Source organism: Gopherus flavomarginatus, chromosome 1, assembly GCF_025201925.1.
Source record: "Gopherus flavomarginatus isolate rGopFla2 chromosome 1, rGopFla2.mat.asm, whole genome shotgun sequence".
In the NCBI taxonomy this organism is placed as follows: domain Eukaryota; kingdom Metazoa; phylum Chordata; order Testudines; family Testudinidae; genus Gopherus; species Gopherus flavomarginatus.
This window is the reverse complement of record NC_066617.1, coordinates 271683273-271695374: the sequence shown is the minus strand read 5'-3', so window position 1 is coordinate 271695374 and position 12102 is coordinate 271683273. Positions and strand designations below refer to the sequence as shown.

The following is a 12102-nucleotide window of genomic DNA, read 5'->3' as shown; positions in this document are numbered from 1 at the left end:
CCCCAGCATAACACAACTTGAAAGGTAAAAGCAAATCTGTAATAGTTCTCCTGATGTAAAAGGACAGCAAAGAAAGCACTGGCCAAATCCAAAACTGAAAATCACTGGGCCCTTCCTACAACGGAGGCCATCACCTCCTGATGCTTAGCCACTATGAGGGCCATCGGTGGCGTCACCCGATTAAGGGGGCAGAAATCAACTACCAGGCTCCAAGTTCTCCCATCGCTTTTAAGGACCAGCCAAAAGGCAGCGTCACTGGGGCTTGAATGTTCCACTAAAATCCCTTGGCTTAAAAGCCCATCAACTGGATACCTATCTTGCTTCTGGGGTAGGGACTCAGGGGCTATAACTAGGATTTCTGCCTTAATTTTACCATATTTTATTTTATTTTTGGCCCACACCTACCAGTGTGTTTTTGCAGTTGCTAGAACTTCTGGGGGCCATGTGGACCGTTTCCTTTTTTTAGATGCCTTAAGGGCTGCTATCTGGTAGCTTGCTGAAATCTCCACTGGCTCCCAGGGTGTGCCAGGAGGCATTTCCCATAGGACCCTTTTAGAAAATCAACCAGCACTCTTAATTCCCTCAAAATATAAATGCCTAGGATCCCTTCTCTTCCCAAATCCATTAGCCAATTGCCTTTTTATTTTTCTTTGTCCCATCAAATACAAAATCCTTCTGCAAAAGGGAACAATGCCCCCTGCCTCATTAAATTCCTTAAAGTCTTAACTCCAGCCAGAGGTCCAAACAGGTTTTTATTCTGGGTATGTATTAAGGAGTAAGTGGCACTTGAATTTAACATCAAATTCTGTCTGAACACCCCTCCTTCAAAATCCACCATAAACCCCCGCCGCCCATCAGTGTCCAAATGTTCCACTGTCAGGGGAGCCCAGGATGAGACGGTGGAAGGTTTACTCGGGGTCTTCCCTTTGTGCACAGCCAACCTTAACAAAAGTTCTGGGGTGGGCAAGCCATTTATTTTTTCCTTTGGCTTATACCTTAAGAGTCATTTTTAAAATTTCTACCCACCAGGGATTAGGAGCTCTAACTAGGGGCTTGAAGGGCCTGTCTCCCTTCTCTTTCTTTTCTTCCCCTTTGGCCCTTGCCTTCGTTTAGAGCAGGGGTAGGCAACCTATGGCACGGGTGCCAAAGGCGGCATGCAAGCTGATTTTCAGTGGCACTCATACTGCCTGGGTCCTGGCCACCAGTCCAGGAAGGTCTGAATTTTAATTTAATTTTAAATGAAGCTCGTTAAATATTTTATAAACCTTATTTACTTTACAAACAACAATAGTTTAGTTATATATTATAGACTTATAGAAAGAGACCTTCTAAAAACGTTAAAATGTATTACTGGCACATGAAACCTTAAATCAGAGTGAATAAATGAAGACTCGGCACACCACTTCTGAAAGCTTGCCAACCCCTGCTTTAGAGTTTTGTTTTATCGGAGGCACAGCTCCCCTTTTGGCCATGAAAATAAATAGTAGTCTTTTGGCCTGATACTTTTTTGTTAATTTACTACTTTTTTAACAACTATTTTTAAGGCAATAATTAGAATCAGTAGCAGTTAACATTCCTATTGCTTGGCAATCACATTTTCAAGGACAGTAAAAATACTTCCAGTTGTGGCATTAACCATTAACTTATAAAACAAAACACACAAAAATGCAAAAGAAAAAAGAAAGAGCAGGGGAGGGGGGAATGAACGGGGGAAGGATCGTGGAAAAAGAAAAAGTGGAAGAGTAAAGTGGAGTTATGGAGAAAGAAGAAGCAGAAAGAGGGAGAGAGATGGTTGTGGAGAAAGAAGTGGGGGGGGACACGTAAATGGAGGCATGTAAAGAACCACTTCGGAATGAAGAGAAACCTAAGCCTAGAAAAACTTCAAAATACAGGCAACAACAAATCTAATAGACTAAAGAGAAGTGGGGCTCTCTGGGCCAAAGCATCTGGGATCCTTTACCCTAACCCCTATACTGGCTCTCAGAGGAGAGTAGGCGTTGCCACCATATTTGCCAGAGTTAAGACCGGGGGTGCCAGCTATCCTTGCCAGCCATCCCAAGTCTATTCTGTGGTTTAACAGGCCAACTGATTTCCCTGCTGCCCTGACCTGGTCAGGGGAGAAGGACATGATCTCTACCCGTTCTTCCCTTCCTTGGTTTAGTATAGAGGCTATGGGCAAGGGCTTCCGTAACTCTTCCAGTGTTTCAAGCAAAGGATCATACAGGGACTGCCCAGAAGCTCTTGGAGATCATCCTCATAATCATAATAGGAAGGATACAAGCTAGGGTCCTTCTCTGACCCATCCCCAGACTGTTACTATATAGGCTTGTTTGTCAGCCTGGGATAGGATTTTGGGTTTGACACGCTTGTATCTTTACTAATATGTGTGAACAAAGAAATTGTGTGTGTTGCTCCTGTCTGGCCAGATGGATTTGTTAGTATAATAGGAAGAGGTAAGGGATAGAGCAGTTAAAGTGTTACAGGGCATGGTGGGAGTATAATATATAAGCACACTAAGATTGCCTCAACCCCATCTCAAGGCAAGGTCAAACAACCAGTGGGGGGGGAGGGCGGCAAATGGGGATGGGAAGGGTGGAGATATATATAAATATATGTATATATATAAAATAAAATTGGAGATATACCTATCTCCTAGAACTGGAAAGGACCTTGAAAGGTCATTGAGTCCAGCCCCCTGCCTTCACTAGTAGGACCAAGTACTGATTTTTGCCCCAGATCCATAAGTGGCCTCCTCAAGGATTGAACTCTCAGCCCTGGTTTAGCAGGCCAATGCTCAAACCACTGAGTTATCTCCCCCCCCCCCCCCCCCCCATAAAACTCTGCAAGACCAAAGAAATGCCTATCCCTGGCACAACCTCACTCATCACTCCTCCCATGGAATGCAAGAGAGGTGGGACAAAGACCCCAGACCCACAACCCCCCAAAAAAGAATATGACCATAAATTGTAAGGGGTGGGACTGTAGGCAAGCATTGCAGGTATATTTGGGCCTGCTATGAAGAAGGAGGTGGGAATGGGGACACAGGCAATGCTCTGCAGTGTCAGAACTGGGAAGGGGATATGGGGTAAACGCTCTGCAGTGTCAAAAGTTGGAAACAGAACAGACTCTGCTGGTGTGTACAGCTATGGACATGCTTGCTTGGAACCCTAATAAACATCGCATTGCCTGCACTTTGGAATTCTGGTCTTCAGCTTTCTGTCTGCGTGACAAGAACCATGGAGGGGGGTGAAGGGAAAGCCCTCTAACACAGACTACAACTTCTCTAACCACTGTCACTATTCACTTCTGCTCTCTCAACATGGCTCTGAGAGCACAACCTTGTCTTTTACATTCCTGTGACCTGCCAGGGTCTTATCCTGGGATTCCTTCAGTAATGCTCTAACCCTGCTTCTATCAGTCTGCTTTTTAAATTTAAATACCTCCTGCTCCAACCCATCACACACACTCTCTCATTGTCACACACCTGCTTCTGCAATGCCACTATATTTGCTGTCTGAGTCAGGTTTGTTGCCCAGAGGGTGTCTGACTATCGTCTGACTACTTTCTTTTCTATCTCAATTTTATTTTTCTTTAACTCTTCTACTTCTGCCTTTAACTGATCTCTCTCTTTCTCTACTACCATTGTTACCATGTACTTACAGAGCTGCAGGAACACCCCAGGGATGATGAAGACTCCAGGCTTCCAAAGACCATTCCCATGCTTCTATATATCAGTCAATCTCTTTCCCAAAGCCATTTCCAATGGTTCTTCCTTCCTAGATGTTCCCTTTCCTTCTGACATAATTTCTCACTCGACCAGGCCACCAGCTTGAGCCCCGAGTCCCAGTAACGGAATGTATATGTAAATTGACTAGCGGACTATGACACAGGGAAACTACAGGTTTCTACACTGCCCTGCCGTCCTTCCCTCTTGCACAGTAAACCATTTGTACCAGCTGTCCTCTCCTCTCCACGTCTCCTGGCAACTGGCTCACCAAATCTGTTACCATGTGGTGTCAGGAACAAATCAATGGGGACATAGCTCTTATGTCTCATAAATGATTGGTACAAACAAGAGTGCTTTTACTACTTTTTTACTTGGTTTCAAGCACACACACACACACACACACACACACACACACACACAGTCGCAGAAGGTTCAGAGCATCCCAAACATTTATATTTACCCAAAGTTTGAAATGGTTATGAGGAATCAGCAACCAGTCTTCTGTCCAGGGGCCCTCCTTCTGTCCAGCTGCAGAGGAGTTTAGATGCCAGATCCTTACCCAAAGAAAAGCTCTCTCGACTGCTCCAAAGTTTATTATTTGCCTAATTTTTTTATAGTTAACTTAAGCAAAGCACATAACTCATAGTGACCCCTAGTGGGCCACTAATTTTCCTAATTTTAGCAAACTACTCATTTTTTATTATTAAAATATGTTTAGTATTTTTAGTTATAACAACAATAAAACTTATATATTACAGACACTTAACCAAGTTGACTGTCCAAACATTCCTTTTATTTTTATGGTATATTAATTTTTTGTTTAATGTATTTCATTCTCATTAGCAAAACTCCAAACAAGGAGCTTTTAACCTTGCCTTTCATAACCTAAAATTATTTCCAGCTATGTAGTATTTAGTTTCCAGCTATCAATAGCTAAACACACAAAAATGAGTAACTACAGTAATATCAAGTTCTGGGATACATACAGTAATGTCAGATTCTGAGGTTACACATTGACCTGGATAGGAAAGCCTGACAGGCCAGTGGATGTTGACATATAGAAACCGGTCCTTTGAGAACCATAAACTCTTGAGTTTGGAGGGGACCAAGATGAGTCCCCCACTCCAAGGCAGACATATTCATCACCAATATCAGCAAAGGTTGAGGGCAAACAAAGGGAATGCCTGCACATACACTGACCGGGTCTGTCCATCAATCTAGAGAAGTCAATACTCAAGAGGGCACATTCAGGATTGAGTTCAGATGGTGACATCTTGGCAAAAAAGAAACAGAGGACAGTCAGCTTTAAAAAGATTCCTGAGATGCAATCTGGCATACCTGACTATGTATATGCACAAGGCCATATGCCCCAGGAGCCTAATGCAGTTTTGAGCTCCTGTGATTGGGTGAGCCTTGAAATCTGCAACAAGAGATCAAATTGTTTGGAACTTTGTGTCTGGAAGGAAAGCTCTTGCAAAGAATCCAGTACTGCTCCTATAAAATCTGTCTTCTAAACTGGACAAAGGAGAGATTTCTATTAATTGATCAGCAGATCCAGAGCTTCAAACGTTGACTGGATGGGAGATACACACTGAACAGTACCTGAGTCCTGGACCAGCCTCTCAGACTAGCCAGTCTTCTAGATAAAGATAAACTTGAACTCAGACTCCTCAAGACTCAGCTATCACCGTCATACGGTAAAGACCCGAGAAGCTGCTGACAGGCTGAAAGGCAGCATGGAGAAGGGCTAATGAGAGTGCTTCACTACAGATATGAGATACTTTCTGTGACCTTGATAAATCACCACAAGAAAAAGACACCTTTTAAGCTGAGGGCAGCATACCAGCCTTCAGGATCCAAAGAGGGAATAATGGAAGCCAGGGTGATCATGCGAAACTTAATCTTTGTGAGATATCTGTTCAGCTGGCACAGGTCTAAAATTGGTCAAGACGTCCCTTTGCTTTTGGGATTAGGAAATAGCAGTAATTTCCCTCTTGAGAGAGCACGGAATATCCTCTCCGCTATAGCTCCTATACGAAGGAGAGAAGGAAGCTCCTGGAGGAGAAGCTCCTTGTGACAGTAGTCCCTGAAAAGGAACAGGAAGGGATGGGCAGAAATAAACTGGATGGTACATCCCACTTCCACAGCGCTTAAGATCCATCAGCCTGAAGTAATCCAGGTCTATGCACTGAGGAAGCGGTAAAAATGGCTTGCAAACATGAGGGAGACAGAATCTGGCATCCTGGAAAGTGAGGTGGTGTCATCAACTGACCTATCAAAACACCTGTTTAGCACCACCTGGCTGTTTAGATGGAGCAGGCATTGATGCAGATACAGGAGGAGGAAGTGGTCTACGTCTATATCCCCTACTTTTTTTATTTTGCAGGTCCTAACAAGGAGCAGGGGCAGAGTAACAGTGGGTCTGCTGCAGGTAAAAATGTTTCCTGGACAGGGCTGGAATATACAATCCCAAAGACTTTAAAGCTGCCCTAGAATACTTTACCCATGGAGCTTGGAGTCTGCTTCCACCACAAAAATGAAGACTCTACAAAAGGCAGGTCTATTGTTTGTTGCACCTCTTGTGCAAGCCCCCAGGCCTGCAGCCAAGAGCTCTTGTGCATGGAAACTGCAGAAGCCATGATGATTCTAGGAGCTGAATCTTCTGCATCTAGTTCAGCCTGGAGGAAAGTTCTCGCTCCAGATTTCCACTCATCATATAAAGAGGAAAACTCTATTCTAGCATCCTCCAGCAGTATGTCACTAAACTTTAATATGAACTCGCAAACATTCCAATTGTAAAGTCCCAAAAGCACCTGCTGGCTGGCAATTCTGAGTTGTAACCCCATATTAGAATAAACTTTTCTACAAAATAAATCTAGTTTTTTAGATCTTTGATTTGGGAGTTTGCCCTGGAACTCCCTTTCATTGGCCGCTGACACCAAAGGAGAAATGGATCAGGGGGGAGGGGTAGGGAGCATAGACATTCAAATCCCTGGGAGGGAACATAATATTTACATTTGGCCCTTTTTGAGGTTGGAAAATGGGATGAAGGAATCTGTCAGAGTGATTTAATGGACTTCAAAACTGCTTCATTTACAGGTAAAGCAACCAATATCAATAAGGCAGTGGGAGGATTCCTTAATTTCCTCCAACTGGATCCCTGAACCTGAGGCAACACTCTTCAATAGCTCTTGGCAAGCTTTATAATCATCAGGAGGACGTGAGATGCCTCCCACGGAAACTGCCTCATCAGGAAAAGAGGAGGATGAAGCCAGCCTAGGTTGAAGTTATTCCTCCTCTGCTAGCTATCAAGCAGGATCCTCCTGAACCATCTCTTCCTGCTCCACAATGAGCCTGGTGCCAGGGTCAGGAACAGGCAGTGCCTAGAAAGTAGACTTCCCTATCACAGAGCAGGAACACTTCACGTATGACCTAGAAATCAGGGGGGATCCTCATGGGTACCAAAAGGGCCAGTGGGAAGACCCAGTGATTCCCTGACCACATGCCTGATCCTCTTCCAGTTGGAGGATCTCAAAGCAACCTATGGAAGTAACACGTAAGTGGGGAGTAGTGTGACTGGCTCCAAGACTGGGAAATATAAGAGCCAATCTCCAAATCAGAGCAGTACAAATCACCTTCTGTTGACCAAGGGGGAACTGCTCCTCATGGTGTCAGAGACTGGTGCCGAGCCTGCGAAGAGTGGAGAGCAGCCAACACTGCAGGCATCCCATTCAACAGTATCAATGGGCGTGACGTCTGAGGCAATGGAGGTTGTTGTAGTGCCAACTACGGCACCAACAATACTGGTGACCCTCTGTCTGCCTGTATCAGGGGCACGGTCTCCCGCAGTGCCAAGGACATTGTCACAGATAGGTTCCGCAGATCTCTGCCACAAATGCCTCTGATGTGGTCGGTGCCAAGATGGTCTCGGGTCCTTGTGGTCAAGTTCAGATGCCCCTTCAGGACCTGGATTTGACATTATTTGCCTCAGGGCTGGAATCAACACTGCTGGTTTTGGACCTGCCAGAGAAGAGTGCTTGGATTTTGGCTGCACTCTACTCTCACGCCTATGCTTAGAGCAGGGGTAGGCAACCTATAGCATGGGTGCCGAAGGCGGCACGCAAACTGATTTTCAGTGGCACTCACACTGCCCAGGTCCTGGCCACCGGTCCAGGGGGCTCTGCATTTTAATTCAATTTTAAATGAAGCTTCTTAAACATTTTAAAAACCTTATTTACTTTACCTACAACAATAGTTTAGTTATATATTATAGACTTATAGAAAGAGATCTTCTAAAAATGTTAAAATGTATTACTGGCACACGAAACTTTAAATTAGAGTGAATAAATGAAGACTCGGCACAACACTTCTGAAAGGTTGCCAACTCCTAGCTTAGAGGATTTTGATGCCAGAGACCTTCCTCTCCCAGTTGTCTGTTTAGAGGTCTTACATCTCTTTTCAGATACTGGAGAGGGTGAGCACTGCCAGGTAAATGAAAATAAAGGAGTTTATTTGCATAGATAAAATGTATATCTGTATTTGGCACAACATTTATTAGCCTAGTTTTCAAGATCATTACCATACTGGGGGAAACAGACTTTGGATATAAGACAAAGAAATACGCAGTTCAACACATAATACACTTGCTTTGTAAAGAAGGTCTGGAGTGTGATCGGCACTTTTTACAGGCAAATTCTACAGACATTTATCTACAATGAATTTTCAAACCTGTGTCCGAATAGTATGGTAACTCAAAAGCACAGCTCAAGTCAGTTTAAATGGAACTATGTATTATAACCTGAAAAAAATGTTTACAATTAAGGTAAAGTCACTGGAGTAGTTCTGAGGGGAAAAAAAGAAAAAGAAAAGACCCTAAGTGCAATAGCAGTAGTACAGAAAGTGGCTCAAGTGGGCTTCAGACTGCAACCCTGTAATTCATATCCTGCACAAAGCATTTAGTTTATCTAATAAATAAAATTGGAATGGAAGGGGCTCTGGGTAATGCCTGGAAATAGAAAAGTCTATTCTAATCTTACCTTTGAGTCATATGCTGACTGTTTTATTACTTCAGGTGCCATCCAGAACGGAGTTCCCACAAAAGTATTTCTCTTTATCTGTGTATCTGTTAGTTGTCCTGCTACTCCAAAGTCTGCCAATTTTACCTCTCCTTGTTCAGACAGCAAAACATTGGCAGCTAACAAAGAAAAAAAGGCAGTTTAAAGGTTTGATGTTTCAAAGGTTTTCCTTATCTCTACTTTTTGAACATTTAACCAAAACTATTTTTTAAAAAATGATTAAATAACTTACCCTTAATATCTCTGTGGATTTTCTTTTCTGAATGCAAGTAATCGAGTCCTTTAAGTATCTCTCTCAATATTGTAGCAATCTGGATTTCATCAAGACAGCCAGGCTCTAACTAGGAGAAACATGCAAGAAATATTTGTAAATAGTTGTAAACTACAAATTTCAGAGATGACACAGAAATGGTAGGAAAAATAAACTAAAAAGGTGAAGTTCAAAGAGTTCAGAGAAACATAGGGCTAGAAGGGACCTCAAGAGGTCATCTATGCCATCCTCCCCTGTGCTGAGGCAAGGGATACCTAAACCATCCCTGACAGGTATTCTTGCAAACTACACCTCCCTTGGCAATCTATTCCAATACTTAATTATCCCTATAGTTAGAAAGTTGTTTCTAGTATCTAAGCTAAACCTCCTTTGCTGCAGATTAAGTTGATTACTTCTTGTCCTACCTTCAGTGGACATGGAAAACTAATTTGCACTAATGAATGAGATAGATGTATTGAATTAATGAAACCTGAAATGCTAATAAAAATAAGGCTAACATCAAAATGTATTTTATTCATTTCTCAAAAGCAGTCTAGTTTTAATTATTTATCACACCTTTAAATGCACTACTAAATGTACTTTAGTATATATTACGTAATTAAATTTGAGTAATAAAAGATATCATTACAGCATCAGCTGTTACAATCTTAGAATAGAAGACTGGCCATACTGGGTCAGACCAATGGTCCATCTAGCCCAGGATCCAGTCTTCAGACACTGGCCAGTGCCAGGTGCTTCAAAGGGAATGAACAGAACAGGCAATCATCAAGTAATCCATCAAGTCATCCACAGCTTCTGGCAAACAAAGGCTAGGGACACTCAAAGCATGATGTTGTATCCCTGCCTATCCTGGCTAATAGCCATTAATGGACCTATTCTCCATGAACTTATCTACTTCTTTTTTTAAGCTTGTTATAGTTTTGGCCTTCACAACATCCCATGGCAACAAGTTCCACAGGTTGATGGTGCCTTATTGAAGAAGTACTTCCTTTTGTTTGTTTTAAATCTACTTCCTATTAATTTCATTGGGTGATCCCTAGTTCTTGTTTGATGTGAAGGAGTAAATAGCATTTCCTTATTCACTTTTTCCTACACCAGTCAAGGTCTTATAGACCCCCTATCCAAGGTGAACAGTCCCAGTCTTTTTAATCTCTCTTCATATGGAAGCTGTTCCATACTCCTAATCATTTTTATTGCCCTTCTCTGTTCCTTTTCCAATTCCTTTTTTTTTTTTTTTTTTTTAAGACAGGGCGATCAGATCTGAATGCGGTATTCAAGATGTGGGCGTACCTTGCATTGGTATAGAGGTATTATGATATTTCTGTCTTATAATCTATACCTTTCCTAATGGTTCCTAACTCTGTTAGCTTTTTTGACTGCCACTGCACAGTGAACAGATGTTTTCAGAGACCTATCCACAATGACTCCAAGATCTCTTTCTTAAATTGTAACACCTAATTTAGACACTATCATTTTGCCTTTATAGTTGAGATTAGGGCTTTATAATCTGTATTACTTTGCATTTATCAACATTGAATTTCATCTGTTATTTTGTTGCCCAGCCAGCCAGTTTTCGGAAATCCCTTTGTAACTCTTCACAGTCAGCTTTGGACTTAACCTTCATGGAGGATAAGTCCATCAATGGCTATTAGCCAGAATGGGCAGAGATGATGTCCTTAGCCTCTGTTTGCCAGAAGCTGGGAATGGGCAACAGGAGATAGATCACTTGATGCTCACCTGTTCTGTTCATTCCCTCTGGGGTACCTGGCATTGGCCACTGTTTGAAGACAGGATATTGGGGTAGATGGACCTTTGGTCTGACCCAGTATGGCCGTTCTTATGTTCTTGAGTAATTTAGTATTGTCTGCAAACTTTGCCCTCTCACTGTTTAACCCCTTATCCAGATTTTTTATGCATAGGCAGAACAGCACTGGTCCCAGTACACATCCTTGGAGGACCAAGCTATTTACCTTTCTCTGCTGCGAAAACTGACTCTCTGTTTCCTATCTTTTAAACAGTTACTTATCCATGAGAGAACCTTTCCTCTTATTCCATTACTGCCTACTTTGCTTAAGAGCCTTTGGTGAGGGACGTCGTCAAAGGCTTTCTGAAAGTCCAAGTATACGACGTCCACTGGATCACCCTCATCCACATGTTTGTTGACCACATCAAGGAACCACAGAATCATAGAAGATTAGGGTCGGAAGAGACCTCAGGAAGTCATCTAGTCCTATCCCCTGCTCAAAGCAGGACCAACCCCAACTAAATCATCCCAGCCAGGGCTTTGTCAAGCCAGGCCTTAAAAACCTCTAAACATGGAGATTCCATCACCTCCTTAGGTAACCCGTTCCAGTGCTTCACCACCATTCTAATGAAATTGTTTTTCTTAATATCCAAACTAGATCTCCCCCACTGCAACTTGAGACCCACTGCAACTTGAGAACAGCCTAGCTCCATCCTTTTTGGAACCCTCCGTTCAGGTAGCTGAAAGCTGCTATCAAATCCCCTCTCACTCGTCTCTTCTGCAGACTAAATAAACCCAGTTCCCTCAGCCTCTCCTCATAAGTTATGTGCCCCAGTCCCCTACTCATTTCCGTTGCCTTCCGCTGGACTCTCTCCAATTTGTCCACATCCTTTCTGTAGTGGGAGCCCCAAAACTGGATGCAATATTCCAGATACGGCCTCATCAGTGCCTAACAGAGGGGAATAATCACTTCCCTTGATATGCTGGCAATGCTCCTACTAATGCAGCCCAATATGCCATTAGCCTTCTTGGCAACAAGGGCACAGTGCTGACTCATATCCAGCTTCTCGTCCACTGTAATCCCCAGGTCCTTTTCTGCAAAACTGCTGCTTAGCCAGTCAGTCCCCAGCCTGTAGCAGTGCATGGGATTCTTCCGTCCTAAGTGCAGGACTCTGCACTTGTCCTTGTTGAACCTCATCAGATTTCTTTTGACCCAATCCTTCAATTTGTCTAGGTCACTCTAGACCCTATCTCTACTCTGCGTAGTGTATCTACCTCTGCCCCC

General features: G+C 43.1%; 1 protein-coding gene across 3 annotated transcripts in view; it reads right to left on the bottom strand.

Annotated features, from left to right (window-relative positions):
- Positions 1-12102, bottom strand: part of STK24 (serine/threonine kinase 24) — a 127083-nt gene that overhangs the window by 42455 nt on the left and 72526 nt on the right. For all 3 annotated transcript variants that reach the window (XM_050949817.1, XM_050949826.1, XM_050949834.1), the window contains 2 exons: positions 9035-9143; positions 8764-8921 (listed from right to left, as the gene is read on the bottom strand). In XM_050949817.1, coding sequence (XP_050805774.1) covers positions 8764-8921; positions 9035-9143 — 267 coding nt within the window. The remainder of the gene's footprint in view (positions 1-8763; positions 8922-9034; positions 9144-12102) is intronic.